The following is a 25,875-nucleotide window of genomic DNA, read 5'->3' on the forward strand; positions in this document are numbered from 1 at the left end:
CACACAGACCAAGAACACGTACTTATACAGACTCATTTGTGGGACTGTTCAAGACCTCATCTGAAAGACCAACAGTGAACAAAACCAGAGAACAGAAGTGAGAAGCAGGTTTCCAGTGAGTCAGGGAACACGCAAGAAGGAAAAGGGGTATAAAGTATTTTTAAAAATTTCTCATTAGAGAGTTCTGCAAAGACTAGTCAGCTCTCATCAAACCAATTTCCTCTTCCTTCTGGGCACACAACTGAACAGTGGTCCCTGGCTGCCCTGACGATTAGATGCGACCACTGGAGTTCTGCATGAGGGAAGGTGGGTAGAAGTCATACCCCCACTTCCAGGCCTTGTGCATATGAAATACTCCTACACCTCAGTTCTCTATCTCTTTGTCATCTGCCTATTGAAATCAACCCCCAGGGTGACATCGGCTGTCTGGCTGGGTAATTGCCATGTTATCTATCATCCTAGTCTCTGAAAGACGGTGTCTTATATACACATTCCCCGACTGATGATCAGAAACACCAGGAGGGGTTTTACATGAAGGAGAAATTAACTTATTTGTGTTAAGTTGCTGAGATTTTGAAATTTCTCTGCTACAGAAGTTAGTTACCTAATATAGCTCCTGAATATGGGTATGCTGGTAAAATATATTACTATAAGCAGAACTCAGTTAAAAAAAAAGAAAAGCCTTCAAAACCCACTTATCTAAGAATGTGTATACACACACTTACATATATATGTACATATATTACTATTCATTTATTGAATAAATGAACACATGAAAATGTAAAAAAACTAACATGTGAACAATACATGGGCTGGTACTGTGTCTGTACGTTCACCACTGAACACATAGTGTCTAGAATGTTGCTTTACACATAGGAAGAACGCAACAAATTTTTCTAATACATACATACATAATCCATCTCATGATCTCTCTTCTCTATTATTTTCCCGGATTCTTTCTTCATACCTCTCACAATTTCAACCATCTCCTATATGAGGTCATATCCTATGATTATTAGGTTATTAATCATCAGGTTAATAACTTTATTGATAAAAATCTAATTGTGATGACAATGATAATTTACTGAACACTTACACTGTGAAAGACTTTGTGCTTAAGGACAATTTGTGGGTTTTTCTTCATTCCTAACAATTTAATGAAGATTCTGCAATTTTGTCTTTATTACAGAGAGGAATTTGGATAAATTAAGCTCTTGAGGAGATCACAGACAGCACATGTTAGAAACAGACTTAATTTAGACGCTATGACTCCAGTGGCAACTCAACTACCTCCCACCCTAATCAACAATAACCTGTCTCCCTAATTCTAGCTCCTTAGAAGCTCAAAGAAGGTGGCCACCAGGAGTGCACTGCTGGGTATCAGGATATCAAAGCAGAGCTATGAGTCTGATCAAAAGCTCTTTTGTACTTTTTAAGGTCTTGTCCCCATTCACACAAGTTTTTCATGAATGAAGTCAGTAAAGGTTACTTGTATAAAGAATGACTTCTGAGACTAGTCCTCTCAGAAGCATAAGGACAAAGAATAGGCCAAAACCCAGATTCGCATGAACAATATAGATAAAGTTAATTGGAAAGTTTTTCCTTGTATTACAGAGCCTGGGTTTTGAAGTCAGATGTATCTGAGTTCCGAGGCCATTTTAGTCTTTCCTTAGCTTTAATACAGGCCTTCCTGGTAGCTCAGATGGTAAAGCGTCTGCTACAATGCGGGAAACCCAGGTTCGATCTTGGGTCGGGAAGATCTCCTGGAGAAGGAAATGGCAACCCACTCCAGTATTCTTGCCTGGAAAATCCCATGGACTGAGGATCCAGGTAGGCTACAGTCCATGCGGTCGCAAAGAGTCGGACACAACTGAGTGACTTCACTTCACTAGCTTTAATACAGTTAAGGCAACTGTGATCAGTTGCCTTATCTGTAAAACAGGTTTAAAAATACACACCTCTTAAGGGTTGTTAGTGGATGGTTGGTTAAATGACAATGTCCTTAATGAACTTAACAAGAGTGAAGTAGGTAATAAGTTTTCCAAGTGGCAACTACAGTCATTAATAGAAGTAGTTTTAATAGAATATCCTATTTCTGCCACTGGGGATCATCCTCAGGTTGAACTAAATATTCCAAATTGCCAAAATGCTTTTTGAGAGTTTTATATCACATTATTATTTTTTTTTTTTGAATGTAATAGGAAACAGAAGGAAAATGGGCTAAGATGCCAACAAAAAAGAGAATAAACAGATGGAAACTTTCAAATCTAAAAGTTAGATCAGAGGTGTATAATTAAGAATGCTAGAAAATATGTGCTCCTCAGAGCAGTTACAGGCAGTTTTGACAAGCCCCCTAAAAATCAAGCAGTTCAGCAAAACATGTCTCCTTCCCATGTCCTTCACTACAAAATCTGTTATTTAAGAAGCATGTGAAAATCACTCTGAAAAAACACATGGCACATGTGTTTCTCTGAATTAACAATAGAAAAAGTTAATGGATTATAATGAAAGATTTTAGAGAAATTTTGGATATTTTACTATTCATGAGTGATCAGAGAAGGCTGAAATACCCCCAAATAACCTTAGATTTCTCACATTTTCTAACAACTTTATTAACTAACCTTATATACTCCCTTCCTGGAGGCTTACCGGGTGGATCAGTGGTAGAGAATCTGCCTGCCAATGCAGGAGACACAGGAGACACAGTTTCAGTCCCTGGATTAGAAAGATCCCCTGGAGAAGGAAATGGCAACCCACTCCAGTATTCTTGCCTGGGAAATCTCGTGGACAGAGGAGCCTGGTGGGCTACAATCTGTGGAGTCCCAAGAGTCGGACAGGACCTCGTGACTATACAACAACAAATCCCTTCCTATAGCTAATGCATCTCGGTAGACCACTCTCTTTACATAATTCTATTGGAGCCGAGGGCCCACGGCCACTTACCCACTGTTGATGTCATCGGTCCTGAGACTTTTCCCGAGGATATCACCATCGCTCATGTATCCACCAACGTCGACTTCAGCAGACATGTCCAGGTCACTGCTTGCTTTCTCACTCATGTCAATCTGTGACATGTTTCCCAGTCGAGAGACAGCTGCTCGACGGAGAGGCGTAGTGTACATGAACCTTGAGGGGTCTGTGTGGATGAATCTCCCAGTACCGCTGCGAGGGTAGCCGGCACCCAGCGACGGAGCATCTCCAGCCTGAAGTCGAGGGCACGCCTGGCCCAGCCTCCAGGCCATGGGGGTGGGCCGGCCTGTCAAGTTGGGTATGGTCCTGCCGTTCACTTCCGTTGTTACGGTGCTGTCAAATGTTGTCTCCAGGGTGCTGTCAAATAAAACAGAGCAGTCACTGGACGCTGGCTCACCCGGGGCCACCGACCCAGAGTGCATGAACACGGGAAGGCTTATAGCTGAGAGTCATTTCTCGGAGTGATGTCCATTTTCATGGAAGTCAAACTATACATTCATTTCAAGATTTCTCAACACCTCTGTAGGTATCAAAATGTAGGAAGGGGCATTCACATAGCTTTTTCTTTTTGCTTTCCAACAAAGGCCATCATTACACTTTAGGTAAAACAACATTTCATATTCTCAACTAACCCTTAATTTAACTCATTGCAGCCGCAGCCTTCCTGGAACTTTTCTGAAAGTAAATCACAATTAGTTTGAAACTCTAACATCCCTCCTCAGATGCATTTTAACTACATCTGCCATTGCTATTTAAGGCAGGCATGAAAATCCATTTAGCAGGGATGGTGGTAGTTCAGTAGCTAATTCAGACTGAATGGGAAATTATATGAAGAGATGGATAGGAGTAAAAAACATCACTGGATAGGTGCTGAGAAGTCACCAGTTGATTGTCACATAAAATTTAAGCGAGAAAAGAGTAAAGGGAAACTAAAATCCCTTCTTTATCATTATAAGAAGTTAAGCACTTGCTGTAATTTTTTCTTTATTGGCCCCCAAACAGGCAGAACTGAAGAAGACCTGTGGCTTATCTGGGTCCCACGAAGACTGGACATCGTCTCTTCTAAGTTCTGCCTCAAGTCTGCTATGTTTTTAACTGTTCTCATTCTTCTTGTTTCAGGGTCTTCACCTAGAAAAGTAACACAATCATTTGTTATTAATGTCATTTATTGTGTATATGTATATATGAGCTCCTTTTATCAAAACTGAAAAAATAGGTAGAGAATCCCAAATAACTATTATCATCTGAAATTATAATTCTTTGTTCTACAAATAAAGTGTGAATAGAAACAAATATAATGTTAAAAGTAATAATTTGAAGTGGTGATAATATAATAATATTTCTTAGGTCTATGAGCTTAACTGTTGCAAAATGAGAGTTACTAGCTCCATGTTTCTAAGCTTAATTTAAAAATCTGCAACTACTTGGATCCTAATTATTTCCATAATCACCTGTTTCAAAGTGTGCTCATAGAAGCTGAGGTAACCTTATGTAGCAAGTATACATTTGGACTTAGGTGAATAAGATGGAGGCCTTTTCTCATAGAAGCAATATCTTTTCAAGACTTTCAACAGACTAATGAACAAAGATTCAGAACTGGATTTGTAATTATTTCTCCACTTTCTACAGGGAACCAAATCATGCACATGTGACATCAAGAGTTCAAACAAAGTCTCAGGCATCTAATCCAGGAACAAGTCTACGCATAAAATAAACAGCTCTGCCAGGGTGACAAATGCTGGCCTTATACAGCCTCAGCATAGCATTTAGGGGCAGAGGTGGCATTAAGCCAGTTTGTTTATGGCCATGGAGTAAAGTCCAGGCCAGTGACCATTTCAAGCTGGTGAATCTGGAAATCAGAACATGGAAAGGGAGGAGAGAAATCATAGTCTCCATTTTGTTCAATTTAGCTCAGGAGTATATCCAACGATTAGGAATTTTAAATAAAAAGAAACAAGGAATTAAAAAAAAAGGTGAGAGGAAGGGGAATGAATGAATTAAGGAGACAGAGGTATGGGAAGGAGAGGGGGAAAGAAGAAGACAAAGGAGGGGATGGTAGGGAAGGAGATGCAAAAGGGAAAGAAGGAAAAGAAAAAAACAAGAAGGAAAAGTGAAGGTAGAAAACAGCAGGTATTAAATTCCAGAATAAAGACTGTAACATAAACAAGCCAAAGTCCATATCTAAACTCTGTCTTAAGAATATAGGTAGATCGTCAACCTGTTCACTTTTCTTCCACAATATTCATGCCAGATTTTTTAAAAATACAGAAAAAGTGTACCCATTTAACATCTATATAGCATTTAACATCTATAATAGAAACTTACAGTTGGTGGGGACTTCAGAGATTATCTGGCCTTACCTACCAGCCAATGAAGGAACAAATCTTTGTCTCATTAGCCAGGTGGCCATGGATATCTATCTGAAACCTCTAAGATTAGAAAGACTTTCTCTTCTCCAGTAAGAACGGATTCTTTCCAATATTAGACTAATTAGATCTAATTATAAAAACAACTCTGAGGATGAGTAATAATTTGTCTACATTTAACTTCCACCCAGGGATCCCAATAACTCTGAAACCAATGGAACAACTTTAAACTACTTTACCATGGTGGCCCCTCAAAAAGACAACCGCTAATTCCGTGTTCAGCCAAATATTACTAGCTTGTTCATTTTTCTTCATCCTGGATGGTTGTCAAAGCAACCACTACTCTTCTGCCAGTCTGCAAATCTATTCCTTTTAATTTACAAATTATTTGAGTTGTTGAAATATGATTAATAACTGTATTATTATTTTAAACTTAGAAAATATTGAAAAACCTCCCTAATTATCTATACAGAAGATGCATGCATGTGTACACACACACAGGAATATTACTCAGTCATAAAAAGAATGAAATAATGCCATTTGCAGCAACATGAATGAACTTAGAAATTATCATACTATGTGAAGTAAATCATACAGAGAAAGACAAATATCATATGATACCACTTATATGTGGAATATAAAAGAAATGATACAAATAACTTATTTACAAAACAGAAGCTGACATAGAAAGCAAACTTATGGTTAGCAAATGGGAAAGGTTGGAGGGGATAAATTAGGAATTTAGGAATTTGGGAGTAATATATACACACTACTATATATAAAGTAAACAAGGATCTACTGTATAGTACAGGGAACTTCACTCAATATTTAATAATAACCTATATGGGAAAAGAATCTGAAAAAAACTATGTAAGTATGCATGTATTTTATTTATATATATATATAAAACTGAATATATATATATATATATATAAAACTGAATCACTTTGTTGTACACATGAAAACAATACATTGTAAATCAACTCTACTTCAATAAAAAAAGAAATTAAAAAGTCACCCATTGTATCCTCATGTACATGGCATAAACTTTTCCAATCCTAATCCATGTGATTTCTAACCTAGTAGATTAATATATGTTTAAATATCAGAACTGTATTTAACTTAGCCCTTAACACTCTAATTATACCTTCTCCAGAAATTCTTCCTATCCTCCTCTGCATAAATATAACACAGCATATTTGAGAAATGGTTATAAATAAGTCTATCTCTTATTTCCAAATAATTTGGCAGAACCCTGAGGGAAAAGGAAGGCTTTGTAAGAAAAATCTTAAAGGGTGACTACAGCCGTGAAATTAAAAGATGTTTGCTCCTTGGAAAGAAAGTTATGACAAACCTAGACAGTGTATTAAAAAGCAGAGACATTAATTTGCCAAAAAAAGGTCCATCTAGTCAAAGCTAGGGTTTTTCTAGTAGTCATGTGTGGATGTGAGAGTTGGACCATAAAGAAAGCTGAACACTGAAGAACTGATGCTCTAGAACTGTGCTTTAGAAGAGTATTGGAGAAGACTCTTGAGAGTCCCTTGGACTGCAAGGAGATTGACTTTAGTCAATCCTAAAGGAAATAATCCTGAATATTCATTGAAAGGACCGTTGCTAAAGTTCCAATACTTTGGCCATCTGATGCAAAGAGACAACTCATTAGAAGAGACCCTGATGCCGGGAAAGACTGAAGGCAAAAGGAGGAGGGGACGACAGAGGGTGAGATGGTTAAATAGCATCACTGACTCAATGGACATGAGTTTGAGTAAACTCTGGGAGATGGTGAAGGACAGGGAGGCCTGGCGTGCTGCAGACCATGGGGTCACAAAGCATCAGACACGCCTGAGCAGCTGAATAACAACAGAAAAAAAATATCATTACAGTCAAAGGAACAGCAGAGGTAAAGACAGGGATTTACTAAAAGTGGCAGAAAAAAAGTAATAGTGAAGGATGAGACCAAACTGGAGACACACCAACGTTAATACTGACGTGGTGGTATATCTAACACGTCACACAGTAGAGAAGCCGATGATTCTAAGTGACGGTAAGAGAAGAAGAGTCTTAAAGAGGAAAGTGTTGAGATGACTTTTACTGGAGGGAGTAAAGAAAGACAATATTGCCCTTGTACAAGTTTCCCAAAATACACCTTTGCATGTGCCCTGTCACCGAGCCCTTTCCCTCAGGGAGAACTTTCACACTGCAATCAAATTAATTTCTTAATATTAAAACCTGCCAATTTCTTAATGTTAAAAACACTGATATTGGAATTACTTTCAACATATTTTACATAAACTTTAAGAACACTGTATTTTCAGACATTCCATTTTCACTCAGCATTTTTTTAAGCATCTTTATCACATTTTAAGTTTCCTTCATCCAATCCAACAGCCATCTTAAGTGCTTGGACTCTTCCCATTGAATCCACTGCTTGTTTACACAGCTTCCCTCATGTTTCAGAACCATCACCTCTCTCCCTCCTCTGGTTTTTCTCCTCATGACATCCACTCATGACACTGCACCACTCATAACTACCAGACAAATGGACATTTTCCCCCCAGCACTTACTGAACAGAACATAATCGCTGCCTCATTCATGTCAGGAAAGATAATAACCAAATCAAAATTTATTGCAGTAAATGTTCTCAATGACCCACAAAAGGCAAGATAAAGTTAAATGTACTTGCAAACCCCCTAAGGATGGCACAAGTTTGAAACAGCTTGTAAATTTGTATCCAAGTTGATGTCTAGAGAAACTGTGGTGGGGAGTGAATGTCAACCTAAAAGGTCAAATATAAAAGCACAAATAATATTAGATATTCAGTAACAAAAATAAGAAGAAAATGTATTTAGTGAGAAACGTATTTAGTCACAAAAATGTATTCCCTTTCACTTTTATAACCTTAAATCTAGCTATTATTCCTGAAGGAAGCCTCCTAAGTGTCAGACAAAATAGTAAAGGCTTATACACACATTTTCCCGAAGGCCATATTCTGAAATTCACTTTGAGTCTTCAACATTAGTGTGAACTATTTTCTCTTTGCTGGGAGCATCTCTTCTCTGAGCAGGACACAGAATACAGGCTCAGTTTGGTGCTTCTGCATTTTTACTTAATGGCAGACAGACCACTTAAACTGTGTGGTCCTGCTCTTATTTTTCAGGCTTTAATTACATGCATTGTAATTAACACTACCAGTCCTGTTATCTTTTAGGAGGAAAACAAATTATATACAAATGAACTTCATTCACAGAGAATTATATCTTCTACAGTAACCATATTACAAATGTTATTTTTTAGAGTTTAGCTGTCTGATTTATTTGGAGAAATCACCCTAGTTTTATGGATTACCCCCAACACAGGGAGTTGGATACAAAATTTTTCAACTCATCAGGGTAAACCAGACACTTTGGGGGGCAAAAATAACATAATATAGCTAGCAGTTTTACTAGTTACCTTTTAAATATTCTCCTATGTAGTTATAACACAAACCCTAATCTGTCTGATTTATTAGAAGATATAAGAATAAAGAGTTGAACTCAGGGAACTCTGACTAAAAACTAACTTGGAAGAAGCCATTTTGAGTCAGAAGCAGAACCCAGTTAAGCACGTGGCAGGAATCCTGAAATTCCTGTGTGCTATGGGCTTGGATATATTTACCAACTTAAAATGCATCATTATTTAGGGAATTGCCTTGCAATGCTTCATTATCCTGATATGATTATTCATATCAGAGCTATTTGAATAAACTCTTCCTCTTACTTTCTCATCTGCATTTTTGAATACTGGCATCTGTTGGGGGAGAAAAAAGCCTTACGGAGTACAGTCCCATAAATACAATTAGCAGATACTGTTTAAAAACCATGGACTACACAGACACCCATGGAGAGCTGACCCTCTGACAGTAATGCTCCAAGTTATTTATGCACAAAAAGGCATGTGTCATATACACACCCACCCACAGCCTGCTATAATTTAACAGAACAACCAACACATGCTGTCAGAAGACTTCACTCTGGTCATATCTTTGAAAATACTTACGTAAGAGGTACTCGGAACAAGATAAATGCTACCACTTTCAAGGCAAAAGACAAATGTGATTTGATTCTACAGTTTCAGAGGATCAAGAGAAGAAAAAGGAGTCTTAAGGATTAAGACTCCTTCTCTTGCCTTTGTACTGGAGGCAGTTTTTTTTTTTTTTTTTTTTAAATGAGAAGCAGTTCATCACAGAAATCACACAATGGTGAAGAAGTAAATCTTCAATGTCTGGTCACCTGGTATATTCAGGTTCAGAAATCACCATTCCTTCACCTGCAGAAACATTCCTCTTTGAAAGCTAAGCTGACATGCAGAATGGAGTGGTATCTGCCTCTCTGTCTCCCTAAGCTCTCTTCCTCTAAAGCTGGTTCACTGAGATTCCAGAAAATCTCACAAAACCTCCCGAAACAGGAAGGTCTACAAAGACAATAAAAGCAAACCTGTATTTGGCATCAACTGAATGAATCAGAAACAAAGAGATCACTGGTCTGGTTTAGTTCTTATGAATATAAGGGGTCCTATATGAAGGCCTTTGTGGAAATAAACACAGTGATATAAAAGAGGATGTGGTCAATGGTTAAATGCTTATAAGTTTTTGAAGAAGGCACCCTGTGATATAAATATGGTTCAGTACAGCCCTGGATTTAAACTATTTCAGTTCACTTTCATATAGTTTACCTATTCAGGCAAGTGGCAAACTAAAGAGTTACTTCAGACTTATTCATACCCAGTTAATTAAAGATTATGTCAGAAGTTACTCCTAACAATCATGTCATCAAAAAGGCCTAGTTTCTAAGCATCAGAATAGTTCACACTCATCTACATAGAGATTTAAATAGTTTCAATGCACACACTCAGAAATATTTTTTGTCCAACACTTTTTAAAGAGTGAGTCAAGCTGTCAGAAGAGACCTCTGCATTTCTGGAAGTGTAACTAGAATGTATGGTGCTGTCACTGAGGTACAAACAAGGCCATCTATTCAGACACCAGGGAGGCAGCAGGAGAAAGTTGACTACACAAAAAACTGACCCACGAGCCTCATCATTCTTCATGCCAAATCTGTGGTGAGGTCACCTTGAGAGAAGTTGAACAAACAGGCCCTACTGATGACTATGTGAAAAGCACATTTGGAGTTTTAAATCGTGAACACTTAATTATGGCTATCTAGACTCTGAACCAATAATGCCCAGGACAGGTGCTTGCTATTCCCTTTCCCCATGTAGACTTTACAACTACTTCTCATAGTTCAGTTTGCCAAAGACAATCATTTCAAGACAGAAGGAATTTAAAATTCTTTTGAGTCATGATGTTTTTTTTTTTTTAAGTCAGTAGGAAGAACAGAAGCTCTATGGCTCATGCAAAAGGGCATCTCCTTAAAACTCCATCCTCCTTTCAGGAGCAGACCCGACTTACCCAACAAGTCAGTGTAAAGGGCCTCTTCCAGATCGCCCAGCATCGTCAGGATGACGTCTTCATCCAGATGGGCTGTGCCTTCCCGCAGGCAGCTTTCTCCCTCCTCCTCAGCCCAGCTCCGGCTGAGGCTGCCGGGCCTGGAGGACACATTTTCGTCTTCAGACCGGCTGTCTTCATCACTGTCACCTTCCAAGCCTCTGCTGGAAGTCCACTCCTCTAAGTTCCCACTGCCTGAGCGGCTGGCGGGCAGGAGGCTCCAGGCCCCAGGGAGGCTTGTGTGATACAGGGACTGCACAGAGCGGGATGAGCACCTGGAGAGGGAGCGCCTCTCTGCGTAGCTGGATTCCCTCTGGCTGGCCTTGGCGGCATTTCCAAACCAGTTGGAAATGCGCACAGCAGGGCGCCTCTCCCCCTCGCTGGTGAGGGACAGGCTGGTCAGAGATTTCTGCTTCTGGAGACAAGCTCTCTTTGGCCTTCCTTCTTTGCTCCGAAACACAGAGAGTCCAGCCGGCCGCTGCATGGCTCTCTTTATTGGCTTCTTTTTCAGTTAGACTTCATATTGTCTTTCGCTTATAATTAACACATGCACTTCAAGAAAAGTCCAGGCCAGGCTCAGACATTCATGTTAGATTCTAGAGCTGCAGCACAGTCAATGAGTTGCCCACGATTCGGCTTGCCACGTCATCACCCTCATCAGCAGTACTCACAAACATTTTGCTTGGACATATCGGAAGCAGAAGAGAGTTCACCAGACACTTCTCCAGCTGCAAAGTAGCCCAGGAAGCCAACTACGTTTTCCAGTCTTCATCCAATCACATGTCTCAGCAGGGAGATGGGTCCACATTTCCCTCTATCGCTTCTGTGTTCCCAAACGCGAGGAAGTAAAGCACAAGCACCCCAGATGTCTCTGACTGTGTCCCCCCCCCCCGCCTCCGCCTGTCTCTCACCAGCCCTTCACTGATCTGGGTCTGCAGCCCTTAACTCCGGAGGAACTGACACGGTGTGGCATGCAGAGCCTCCTCCTCAGAGCCCCGTAAGAGCAGATTAAGCGCTGAAGCCAGCCCTGCACGAGCCTCTCGTCTTTTAGTATTCCACCTGCATTCGGAGATCTATGGCTCTGCCCTGCTGCTGCAGTGGATGCTGCTGGCTGCCATGGCAGCAAACATCCTGCTAAATTAAAACAGAGGCACGGAAGCGGCTGTCCAGCCTAGCATGCCACAGGTTTCAAAGCCAAGCCTGAATGAGATGCTGCACGATTAACCCTCTTCACGTTTAAATCACTCTAGGCTACCCCGCCTCAGATACAGAGGCATGCGCGCGGGCGCACACACACACTCACACACACACTTACTCACTCACTCTCACACATAACACACACTCCACGACACTGAGAATGACAGACTAATTCTCCATAGCTGCAGGCAGCCGAAGCAGGCAGACCTGCCTCCCGAATGTTGGGATTCGTGCTATAAAAGCACAAATCAAATTCAAGTGTAAAGGACCTAAAAAATAGAGCATGACACTCTCCACCGGCAGGCAGATAATGGCTTACAGGGAAAGACTTCACCTTCTCTTTTAAAGAGCAAATTCAAGGGCTTTTTATTTTGAGGATGTTTAATTTTATACAATCCTACTGTACAATAAAAATCAAGATTTCGTCCTAAAAAGTAGCAAAAAAATTTAAAAAATAGCAAAAAATAAAACCTTTAAAAGTTTTTCTTTTTTTTTTTTTTAATTTTGAGAAGGGATATTTTTACTCAAAGCATATAACTGAGAGTTAATGGCTAAGTGTGTGGAAGACAGTGACATGCCAAAAACATAAGATGTATATTGTGTTTTCTGACATGGAGCATTTTTCCTAGTCTATTCTATAAACCTATCACTGTGTAATCAGCTCTTTATTTTTAATCTTTTGATAAAAAGCAGAAAACCTAAAGGGTAAATTTCTTGTATTTATCTTGCACTGGTTACAATTACCATCCTGAAATTCTGATTTTAGGAAGACTTTGAAAATACTTATCAAGTGTAGTAGAGACCACATTCTACTGAGAGCTAATGAGAAGAGTATCAAGGAAAAGCTTATGAGAGTGTTTCTGTCCGTAAACATTCCTCTCTAAAAGGGGAAAGCATGGAGAAACAGATTAAAATATTTATGTCATTCAAAGTGATATAATTCCCTAGCACATAATTTTCTGAGCTAATATGATCAAATTAATTCTGATTTTTCACCTCTTATTACTAACTTCAACTAGGGGTCGTTGTTGCTATTTGCTTAGTCATGTCAGATTCTTTTGCGACCACATGGACTGTAGCCTGCCAGGCTCCTCTGTCCATTGGATTCACCAGGCAAAAATACTGGAGTGGATTGCCATTTCCTTCCCCAGGGGATCTTCCTGACCCAGGGATTGAACCCAGGTCTCCCGCATTAGCAGGTGGATTCTTAACCACTGAGCCACCAGGGAAGGCCGAGGCTGGGGGTAGGGGATGCCCAATCCTCTAACTATATAAATTATCATTACAATGTATACTGCCTACACCTTTACATATGGTAACAACGTACTCTGCAAAACTGTTTCTTATGCTCAAGCTTAAGAGGGACCACCAGTACACAGATACATAAAAGAGAATCAAATGGAAAGAATGGCAATTATTTGCGATAAAAAATGTTGCGACTCAATGAACCTGTGAATTGTAAGTACAGATTCTCAATTCTCCACTTGTCAAAAATAAATTATGTTTATATAAAATGTGCTTAAGTCTCCCCTGGTGGCTCAGTGATTAAGAATCCCCCTGCCAATGCTGGAGCCTCAGGTTTAGTCTCTGACGCTGGAAGATCCCACCTGCTGCACGCAGATCAACTCTTGAACTTGTGCCCTAGGGCCTGGGAGTGGCCGCTACTGAAGCCTGCCTGCCCTAGGGTCTGTGCTCTGCAACGAGGAGCCACCCAATTAGAAGCTCGCACACTGAAACTAAAGCGCAGTCCTGCTGGCGGCGGCCAGGGAAAAGCCTTCGCGGCAACAAAGACCCAGCACAGCCAGAAATAAATAATAAATAAATATATCGTGCTTACATAAAACGAAGGTACAAAGCCTAAATCACAGAAGCCAAAAACTGTCCTACATCATTTCATAAAGTGTTGTTTTTAAAGATTAGAATGCTACTCCACTTTGGAGTTTTGTTTTGCTTTGTCTTTCTTCATTTGGAGTTATTGTGATCCAGTGAATCACTAGATTACAAGACCAGAGTAAATTTGTTAAGGTTAGAAAACATTAATTTGTATGATAGGTATCATGCTGAAGTACACATGTAGCATCTTCTAAAGTCTTACAGATTCACCAAAAATGGAATTCTTATGCTTTAAGCATCAAGAGTTGAGCATATATAAGTAAAAGCAATAATGATGCCCTCTCTTTATACAAGGAAACTTGTGTAACAGTCAGCTTAGGCCAGCGGTTCTCAAACCTAAATGTTCAGAACCTGTCTGAGGGTTTATTACAACTTAGCTGGTGGTGCCCCATTCCCAGCCCTATTCATTCAGACAGTCTGAAAGGAGCTTGAGACTTTGCATTTCTAACATATTCCCAGGTGATGTAGTTGATACTGCGGGCTCTGGAACCCCACTTTAAGAACGTATAGGCTGAGACTAGTGGTTTTCAACTGGGTCCTCCAGAGGGGATATTTAGCAGTATCAGGAGACAGTTTTATTTGCCACAAATAGGGGAGTGGTGTTTCTGACACCTGGAAGGTAGAGGCCAATGATGCTGCTACACATGCTATAATGACAGGGAACCTCCTCCCACCCAACAAAGAATTATGCAGACTACGTATCAGTGGTTCCAAGGTTGAAAAATTCTGGCTTAGATTAAGTTATACTGTATTTATAAATGATTTAGAAATGTCAGTGGCTTACATTAACAAAGATGCACTTTTGCTCACATTAATGCCCACTCTATGTTGGCTGCAGTTCTGATCCAGGTACCCTTCATACTAAGAACCATACTGAAAGAGCAACTTCCCATAGTCTGGGATGTGTTGATGTGAAAGAAGGAAAAAGAGATGAGAAATACCAGATCCTGCTCAAGAATGGCTGTCATTTTTCCATTCATGATTATTGGTCAAATGAATCCACATGGTCCATTCTGATCCAGTGGAGCAAAACATATAATCTTCCTGTAGGAGTGAATTTAGGAAGGGGTGGCTAAGCTCACTGGATTCAGTAATGAGGGGGTGGTTATTCTGAAGACATAATCCTAATAGAGAAAAGGATCAAAAGGGCATTTGTGTTTGTTTCTTTGTTTAAAGACACTGTCAACTTGTAGTTATAGTAGTTCTTCCTCTGGGAACCATATCCTTAAGTCCTTAAGTTTACCCTGAACAACAGCTGGGAACCTAATTATTGCTTCTCTAGAGGCAGTTATCTCTACTTACTTTGGGAGTACATTTAAACATGGGTGTATTCATACGTATTTATATTAAACTGTTTAAATCTATGTTACACAAGGTGGAAGAGCAAGCCTCAGAGCATAAGAGACAAACACGCCCAATCAATGCTGAAAATGTGAATCACTCTAATTTAGCCCATACCTCACATAAAACATAGCTACTACAATGTTCTGAGAAGGAATGTTTTTGAGCTGTTTAGTAAGCATAATTATAAAGTAACCATTTAAGTAGAAAATCTAAACTGATTTAAAACGACCTGAGCTTGATCATCTTAGTCTTTATAAACGTCCAAGAAAGAGGCAAGATAAATGATCATTTACAAAGGTCTTAAATATGAAGTATTTCCCATTATTCAATACAAAGTCTGTAAAGTCAGAAAAAGACACATATAACCATTAGTTTATCTCTTTGTTTAATCTAAATTCTTACTTCCTGAATCTATCCAAATATTTAATTACGTCTGTACAAATGACATATTGGCTTTGCTGATTCTGTTTCAGCTTGGCATCTACCATCATTTTTCAGTTGAATATAAATTCTAGATAAAGGTTAAAAAGTGGATTAAATAAATGTGATATACATTGGTGGATAGCCTTATGCCAAACAAGGGACATGTGCGGATATATGTACTAAAATATATCTAAAAACTTTCTAAATGATTCCAGTGAAATGAAAAGTAGAGCTCACTTTACATCTGGCAGAATCTCTTGGCACTTGATGAAAGGGATGGTTTCTGAGGCCAAATTCTTTTTGTCAATGAAATAGAGAATAAAACCCAAGCCAAGCAGTAAAATCTAAACCGTTAATTCAGCTGAACTTGTAATGTTGAGAGCATGGCATGACTCCTAAAGGATAGGCTGGAAGCAAGAAGCTCATTCACTCTGTGTCACAAATTACATGAAACACATCACCTGACTGCAATACTTAATAGAAACATCATCATTAGATTGGGTGAGTATTACTAGTTTGCTCCCCAAGAACATGGGGAACATGGGAAACAATAGGAAACTTGAGAGAAACACATAGAGACTTTGGAGGGATAGAAGGTTTCCAAACTGTGAAAGTCCTGGAATTCCTCTAGAAAATGCTATTTTTATTGAGTGTCATTCATTTCTGATATTTATATTTACACCTCAATTTAACTACATTTTTAACTTCTGGGACCATTTAATCACGAAGACACTGTTCTTATAAATTCACATGAGTTATATGACAAGCTGAGCTTCCTAGGTAACTTAGTGAATCCCTCTAACAATTCTGCTTTTCAAAATGAACCATTCAGGTTTGCTCTCTAACAGTATCAGAGAACTTTATAGGTCATGCATCTCATAGGTCACGCAATAGAGGTGCTCTTAATGTTTGTTTAAGCACAAAAGGGGATTTTTTTGAGTAACACAACATAAACGGGCAGGGAAGAGGGGAGAGAGAGTTTCTGATATGGCTGGTTCAAGAGATCAGACATTGATCTCTCCTACTTAAGGTTCTGTTTTCTCTACATTTGTTTCACGGGAGGGTGAAGGTAACTGCTAGCACATTCAGGCTTTCTTTCAATTAACTTTGGATCTAGTGGAAAAACACGTCTCTTTCCTAACAGTCAAGTAAAGTTCTGAGACTGATTCTCACTGGTTCCAATTCAACTCAATTGGGTCACATGTCCAACCCTGAAAGACTCACTGTGGTCAACAGAACGGGTTGTTCTGAATGGATCTGCTTGGGTAAATTTCATCTGCACCACATGAACAAAGGTTGATGAGGCTATGGTTGGTTCCCAAAAAGAAAATCAAGGCACTGTTTTTAGAAGATGTGGCAATGCGGTCAGGTAAGACTGTACCAGGACATCAAGGTATGTCCATTGTGAAGCCAATGATATTTAAGATACAGAGCATCTAACTTGATTGCGCCCCTTTCTAAACAGTGCAATTTTGTATTTTTTAAATTATTTTCAGGCTTTTTCAAATTGTATAGCCTCTAAAAATTCACAAAATCTGAACTTATTCAGTCAAGACTAACTGTATCAGAGGAGTTCTATATTATTTACATGAATGAGGTCCCCACAGCAACATTTAGCAGTGAGGGTTCAACAATAACACTAGCATTGAAGCTGTGGGTTAAGAAAATCCAAAATGTGCTTAATTTTACAACAAGAAATAGATGAAATTGTAAGGTAAGTAATTTTGTTTTCAAATTTTTTTCACTGAAGTTATTTTTTCCTGGAATATTATTTGCTGATTTCTTTATTCATTAGAATTCTACTATACACATGTGTGATCTTCTTTTAAGCCCTAAATAAATCTTTACAGCAAAGTTAGTTGTTCCCATAAATCTAGTAATTCAATTATTCATGGTGTTAGTTTCTCTCTTATTCCTCTATAGGAGAACTCATGTCTTAGTCATGTGTGTTTTCCCAGTTCTTGGCATGCTTGGCATTTATAAAGTACTGGTGATGATTACTGAAAAGATGAATGGAATAAAAACCACATCTCATAATAATTCTATGAGTTTATTAAGCATTATTATAGTCACCTCATAAAAAAGGGAACCAACGAACAATTCAAACAGCTAAATAATAGTAATACAAAAGCCAGAGTTAATTTTTTCTACTTCCTAGAACATTTACCTTCTCATATCTCACACTGTCTTTGAAGAAATATTATATGGGCCAGCCTAAGGCATGGTTTAGCAATAAAATCAAGTGTTTGTGTAGTTTGTGGTTTCTGTAGCAATAAGAGAAATCAGAAAGAGAAAGAAAGTGGTGGAAGGGATCGACAAAAGTTGTTTATTTTTATGATTGGAGAGAGAGCAGCATCCTGTGGGCTATAGAGTGATTTGGTATAGAGGGAGATATTAAAGAGGTAGAGAAGAAACTAATTCAAATAAAAGTGGAGTAAATAGGTATACAGGCTGACCACTGGAAAAGACCCTGATGCTGGGAAAGACTGAAGGCAGAAGATGACGACGACAGAGGATGAGATAGTTGGATGGCGTTACCGACTCAAAGGACATGAGTTTGAGCAAACTCCAGGAGATAGTGCAGGACAGGGAAGCCTGGTGTGCTGCAGTCCATGGGGTCACAGAGAGCCGATCATGACTTAGCAACTGAACAACAACAAATAAGTACAAATGCTGGGCATGGGTAGTTATGGCGGCAGGGGTTTGTGAAAGTTTTTTCTCCGCTTAAGTGGTGTTGGAGATTTGAGAAGCAGAGGAAAGGTATAAAATTGTCATCCAAAACCTTGAGATGATTCTTAGATGACAAACAAGAGTAAATGCACCAGAGAAATATAGAATGATTGCCAGGCAGCATTAATTACTCAGTTGAGGTTGGTGGTCATGAATGTAAAGCGAATCACATCAACATGTCACGTGTTTTTCTCCAGGTTCATTCATTGCTGGTACAGACTAGGTGAAGATTTGAATGTCACCAGGTCTATGGTTTCATCCAATGGGTACAATGCAGTAAGAGTGGGGTAAGGGAGTAAAGAATACATGCAAAAGTAAAACCATATTCTGTCACTATAGGAAATCATCTGATTAAGGAAGGAAGAAAGGATATGTAGAGTTTGGTGAGGGCAAGTAAAAGGTAGTGGGATCAATGATTTAGACATCTTAGAACCAGTGGTGTTGTCAGAGAATGAAAGGGAGGGCACTGAAAAGAAAGGAGGCTGTCATGAGCAAGAGTGGGCTGCATGCAATTGGAATTATAGAGAAGGTGCAGATTCTGATGATGCCCAGATCTAGGGTACAAACGGGAGAGTAAGTACCTCAAGGAGGGATAAGAAGACAAGATCATTAGAAGACACGCCAGGGTTTGCCATCTCGCTGGTCTACTTCCCTATGACTGTCATCCTGTCATCACTGCTCTATCAGTATTCTCTCACCTAGATTTCTCCGATTATGGTACTCCAATGATAGCTTACTGAGTATAAGTAAATATCTTCCTTCCATGAAACCTCCAGTTTGCATTGACAGAAATTTTCAATATTCCACTATAGACTCACTTTAAAAACATGATCATAAGAATGACACAATCAAATCAGCCTCATTTTAGCACTTATTTGCCATTTTCTTTCTTTTATTATATTCCTATCTAAATTATAGACTCAAATCTATGATTCTACATCAATAATTACTATAAAAACTAACATTATACCTTCTAATAAATCTATCAGGCTATTGTATTATGTTAAAGTCTAGTTTATATTTCACTTTCAAATATTTTATTAAAATCAGAACATTAAATGGAAATTTTTAAAAAATTCCAGTTTTATTGAGATAGAATTGGCATACATCACTGTATAAGTTTAAGGTGTACAACATAATGATTTGACTTACATAAGTAGAAATATTAGCTGGAAGTATGAAAAAATGATCAAATGCTCAAAAGAGTAAAAAAACTGAAGAAAGAATCAAACGTGTTATTGATTCAGAGATACTAAGTGATATTCTAATTTCAGAAAAACAAGTTTCTTTGTAAAATTCACATAAAAATCAGAAGTCAAAGTGTAATAAAAGCATTTTCTCCTACAGATTTGAGTCCTTATATGTTGTAGACATACTGATACTATTTGAAGGCATTCATGAATAAAGAAATGTGTAAAACATGTACATCTCCATAGCACACTATGTTTAAATAATATATAGTCACAATACAGATACATATCATCAATCACCATGGGGTTATCTGGAACTATGGGAAACCGGCACCTTCTCCTAGTGATTGAAAAAATCTACAAATTGTTAAAGCAATTCCCCCCATAACATCCCCATAGCTATGCCTAGGCATTACCATTTCAGCCCTTAGGCTGCACTGACCCATTTTGATTCCCGCATGAAAACTCCAAAGCCTGATGATACCATGGACGTTAAATCCAAAAGGAACACCTGGGATGCTGCGCTGTTATTGTGGTCAGTACCCACTGGTGGATACTGCAGTAACAGCTAATGCTTGCCAAAGTGTTTAAAGTCTGATGAAGTGAGGACGTTTCTTAACTTCCAAATTTGTGATATGGTTAGGCTCATGAGCTTCAGAGTGGTATTTTGAGTCCTTGGAGTACTGTGGTAATTTAAAAAAATTAAATAGCTCTTTTAGTTTTTTCTTTAGGAATAGACAAGGGCTGAGCCAGAGATTTATTGAACTAACCAACATACCTCTATGTCTATGCATTCTTATACTTGGAAACAGATAAAATGTTCTTAAACCCTCTTCCCCCTTGTTGTTCAGTTGCCCAGTCATGTCCGACTCTTTGCGACCCCATGGACTGCAGCATGCCAAGCTTCCCTGTCCCTCACCATCTCCTGGAGTTTGCCCAAGTTCATGTTCATCACATCAGTGATGCCGTCCAGTGATCTCATCCTCTGATTTCTGCCTTCTCCTTCTGCCCTCAATCTTTCCCAGAATCAGGGATTTTTTCTCCTTAGGAGCAGTGTATTGTGTTAAGAGCCTACTTAGTTCCTTGTGAATATGGACCTGTATATAATAAAATTATACCAAAAGCTTTCGCTATGTGCCTAGGCTTATCCAGATCCTAGAAAAAACAATGCACTAATGCTGAGAATCTGACAAATTGGGTCTCGAATTTGCATATGGCATTTTTTTACATTATTTATATAAAATTTAAAAATTTCCATAATTAGATTTTTCACAGAATACACATTTAGAGCCACTCTGCAGAAATACACAAAATAATACAGAACTGAAGATCAAGTAGGGTTGGATTGGCCATGAAATTTTAACATTCCCACCTGATCATTAATACTTTTTAAATCTGCAAATACATTCAAGTACTGCCTTATTAACAACAGAAGTCTCTCTAGATTGTCTCTGACAGTATTCAACTTGACTGAGGGCAACAATTACTTAAAATCTCAGCCTCTGAGAGCACTACCTTTCTTTACAGAATTCTTTACAGAACAACAAAGAGATCATTCTAAGCAGAACAGTCAAATACCTAAACATCTCTCAAGCATGAAATGTACACAGTCCATATATGCCTAAGGGAAAACAGTATAGCACAAATATGACTTAATAAAAAAGACTTATGTAGAGAGATTACAAGAATTCTGAGTTTGACCTGTGCATCAATCAGGTCACTTACCAGATATCTCCTCTAGGCACTGCTTAGCTGTCTTACTGTATGATAAGTCCATCTTAGTAGGACTGGTACAGGAGTCGGCAGATGGTAAAGAGGTACCTTCATTTTCTGAATGAGCTCTGAAATTAACCAAGAAGACAGAAATACAGATTGCTGTCATCAGGGACTCATCAAAGTTCTCTAATACAAGAAGAAATCAATGTATTAAAAGTTTTCTATTAAGGTGCATGAGCATTTCTTTATGTCTGAGAAATTTCTTTGTTTTTCACATAAAACCGAGATACATGGGTTATAGTGAGATATTAAATCAGATTTCCTTATTTTTCACATTCAACCCAAGTTGTAATGAGATATTAAATCAGATTTTTTAGACTTTTCTAAGTTTGAAAGCTTGTAATTACCAATGTATTTTTTTTTTTTTGACAAAAGGTTTGAAAAGATTCTTTTTTCTTTTTGCTGTTTTAGAGAAAGTCTGGCTAAATTGTGTTTTCTGAGAATAATAAATGCATTGAAAGTAACCCAAATATTCTTTCTCTGAAAATTCTATAAAATATATCCTAAAATACAAAGTATATGTAAAATAAATACTGACTTTGCTATGGGCTATAAATGTCACTATGATGTTTTCATTTCAGAAAAAAGTCAATCAAAAATAAATTCTCATTCTGAAAACCCCCTTTTTATATTGCTTTATATTTGTCTATATATGTGCGTGGATATGTATTTGTGTGTGATTAATGTGTAAAGATTGGCTCTAACTAAATAAGAAGCTCTCCACAGAGGGACTGCATATGTTTTGATAGTCCAGTCTTCATGCAATGCTTCTTCCTTTTATGCCCAGGCAAATGTTTTAAGAGGCTCTATCTTTCTTTATGCAGTTTCAAAATCTACATATATTTGGCCAAGAACACCACATATTTAGAAAGTTCACACCATGAAGGAAAAGAGAAAGAAGGAGACAAGACAATACAGCATTTTGGAATTTGCTCTTCACAGTTACCTCATTTGTTTGGGGTCCCATTCCTACAGGGTTTGGACCATGGAAAGTGATCACTAAATATTTCTTACTTTAAAAAAAAATCTAAAAAGAATATTTATATGTGAAAGAAAAATTCAGTATATCTTTAATACATTTTCACCTAATATCTTACTTTTATTTTAAATCCTGGTTTTAAGAGAAAATAAAGTGTAGTCACTGATGTTAGAAATATTTTTTTAAATTTATCTGATATATCTAGAAAGTCTGAAAATTTCATTAGGATCTTAATAAAAAATGGAAAATTAAATATTGTGTGTATGTATACAGGAACTGATGTAATAAAAGAAAGATAGAGGAATTCAAGAGTTCATAAAAAGCTGTGCCTTGACCTCCAGTGCTTTCTGGCAGACATTCCTAATTTTCAGGCAAAGTCCCAAATAACAAATACTTATTTCTCTCCTATTTTGACAGCACTTCACACTCTCACAGTGTGACATTTGTGTAATTATTTCATAAATGTTCATCTCCAAAGTAGAGTCCATTCTCCGTATTTGAGCTCACCATTATACTCCAATACCTAGCCCCACGTCTAACATATATATGAATGGATAAATCTTATCAGTAGTGATTATAAAATAGTGTTCTTGGTGGGTAAAGTATATGGAACGAAGCATGGGATAATGATGCATGCTTTGGGCCTGGTTGGAAACTTGGCTCCCTAAGCAGTTATTAACTCATGTGGCCTTCTAAAGTAACTTAGTTCCTCTGAATCTCAATTTGCTTATGTGCAAAAGTAAAGAAAAATATGTTCTTCACAAAATAACTGTGAGCTCAAGTGCTATAATTACTAAAGGTCTGGAAAAGTATTCTCTTGAGGCTTGTGGGATTCTGGCCAATGTTAAAATGTGGGAGCATGTCTGGCTCTCTGTGCTATTTATTTTCTTCTGCGGCCCCCAGGGTCTCCTATTTCCCCTGTCTATTGTCCATGCCCACTCACTTCTGAAGTTCCTCTATTCCTCCACTTGGATCTTTACTTTTGAGTCATTGCACCTCCTCGGCCTACTCTTTAGCCCCGTGTCTATGAATGAGGGGGGAAACATTCCTCTGACACTTTCTAAGGATTGTTATCACTTGCAGAAGAAGTTTAAATTGATGACATATAGTGAAATAGGAGACCGTGGGAAAGCGTCCTGGCTGCCTGCCAGGAAGTCTCTGGGAGGAATGGGTGGTTAGGTGAACTGGCTGGGAGTCGGGGTAGTCTACAGTCACACGGGTCAGAATTCACAGCCTGGCCTCTCAGACGCCGAGTCACGGAGAGCAGTTCTCAAAGATGGTTGTCTAATGCCCAACGCCAACTGGGTCTTACTAGAACAAAACCTGAGCTATCTCAGGAATCAAAATACTTGTAGCCGTGTTAGTTATAAAGATGCAGAGCATCTCCCTCTAGGAAAATCTCTACAGAGCAAAAGAATATTAACAATGTATTTTGGGAGTAGAGTTTTTCTTTGCTGCAAATAAACACACCTTAAAAAGTACTTCTCAGTGTATGGCTATCTTCCTTAGTATATGAAACCTGGTATTTAATTCCATTGGCCAAGTCCCCACCCTTAGATAAAAAATATTGAAACTTCAGTCTTAGAAACCTTTGTTTTATTTTATTTTTTACTGTGACAGTGAACAATTTCTGGCTGATTTGCTCTTTAGCTGTGTTCCTCCTTTTTCTCCATTGCTGTTTTTAGTTTAGGTCACTAGAGATAATTTTATTTATACCATATTTTCACATTATTTGGTGTATGTGTCACTATATTCCCTATCTGAGCTACCTACAATAGCAATGATAGAGCAACAGACTGATTAAGGGAAGGAACATAAATAAGTTTAACTTCAAAGAATTATAAAAAGACCCGAGAAATCATCTTTGGTTTGTATTCACATGTATATGGTTCCAGACCTCCTGCTCTACATATGATTTAAGCCATCCATTTCTCCACGATTTGCACCTCATTATTTGTTAAAGTGGAGTCAGATTTTAACTCTAGTCTCTAGAGGGACAATCAACGCTAACTGGTAAAGATTTAACTTTTATACAAATGATCAAAGAAGTTCAGTTTAAACTCTGAATTCTCTCAGCATGTCCTCTATTTTTGTGTATGCTTCATTCCAGTAAAATAAAAGGCTCCAGGGATGATTCATAAAATAACTCATGAAGATATAAGAATCAATAGTGTTCTCTAAACAAAAGGTACAGTCACAGTGGCATCACTCACTGCTTCCATGTAATTTGATATTGAACTCTCCTTATATTGACTGGGAAAAGGAAAAAAAAAAAAAAAAAGAGTATCATGAAGTTCCTTCAAACTATTTAGAAGACATTATCCTGTGCAGACTATCTGACTGTGCATTTACAACATGGTCAACATGTAACAAGTACTTATTGAAACTGTAAGATAGGGCATGGCAAAAACACCATTTAATTTATTTAGAGTTCTAATATTAATACATTAGTGCTAGCATCTGTTACTAACAGTCTTAGTAGCTAAAAGCAGATTTCACCAATGATTAACATAAAATTTATTTCCTGTTTAAGTGAACTCATTATGTGCCAAGTGCTATGCCTAGTGTTTTATCTAGGGCTGGTTGCTTCTAAAACTCATGTGTTGAAACCAACGTGATGATATGAGGAGTTAGAGCCTTTGGGAGGTGATAGGATCATGAGGATGGAGCCCTTCTGTATGGGATTAGTGCCCTTATAAAAGAGATCTTGGACAGGTCCCTCACCCCTTCTACCATGTGAGGACAGAATGAGAAGACAGTCATCAAAAACCAGGAACCAGGCTCTCATCAGATACCAAATCTGCCGGCACTCTGATCCTAAACTTCCCAGCCTCCAGAACTATGAGAAATAAATGTTGTTTCAGCCACCTAGTCTATGCTATTCTTATTAGAGTAGCCAGAACAGACTAAGACACTGGTAATGTAGGTGCTGTGGATAAATTAAGGGTTTTAGAGGTTTAACAGTTTGCCCTGTATAACAAGCTGGTAGATACTTAAACTGTATTTAAACCTGGCATATTATAAATATTGTTTAATGAACCACTACCCTACAATTTAACACCATCCAAGTGTCTCTGGATACTGAGCATGTTAATGTATGTGATGTCTCCCCAGATAACAGATAGCTTAGCTACTAAGTTATTAACCAAGAATTAATAAAGTAACAGTACTCAATGGTCTAACCTTAATTTTATGCTTTACTACTTTAAACTTTTAGTTTTAAGAAAAGGAAGCTATTATGCATGCCATCTAAAGGAATTCAGCAATACATCTAGATACTATCAGTGTTCAGATTTTCAATTTCACAAATAGATGTGTTGCACATTGGTTTATATAAAAAAAACTATCCATATGAATTCATCTTTATATGGATATACCAGTCACAAATGTGGACACAAACAAAATTGGTTTGCATCAGCAACATTAGCCAATGGTCTTATAGTTCCTGCTTTATAAAATCAATATAAAATAAAGAAAAATCAAGTATCTTTCTAAAAGCAGTTATTTCCTTATTGGTGGGGGGC

General features: G+C 38.1%; 1 protein-coding gene across 10 annotated transcripts in view; it reads right to left on the reverse strand.

Annotated features, from left to right (window-relative positions):
* The window catches only part of NAV3 (neuron navigator 3), an 879,706-nt gene that overhangs the window by 162,339 nt on the left and 691,492 nt on the right, over positions 1 to 25,875 (reverse strand). For all 10 annotated transcript variants that reach the window (XM_043446408.1, XM_043446407.1, XM_043446415.1 and 7 more), the window contains 3 exons: positions 21,322 to 21,437; positions 3,990 to 4,098; positions 2,944 to 3,327 (listed from right to left, as the gene is read on the reverse strand). In XM_043446408.1, the coding sequence (XP_043302343.1) occupies positions 2,944 to 3,327; positions 3,990 to 4,098; positions 21,322 to 21,437 (609 nt within the window). The remainder of the gene's footprint in view (positions 1 to 2,943; positions 3,328 to 3,989; positions 4,099 to 21,321; positions 21,438 to 25,875) is intronic.

Source organism: Cervus canadensis, chromosome 25, assembly GCF_019320065.1.
Source record: "Cervus canadensis isolate Bull #8, Minnesota chromosome 25, ASM1932006v1, whole genome shotgun sequence".
NCBI classification, from domain to species: Eukaryota; Metazoa; Chordata; class Mammalia; order Artiodactyla; family Cervidae; genus Cervus; species Cervus canadensis.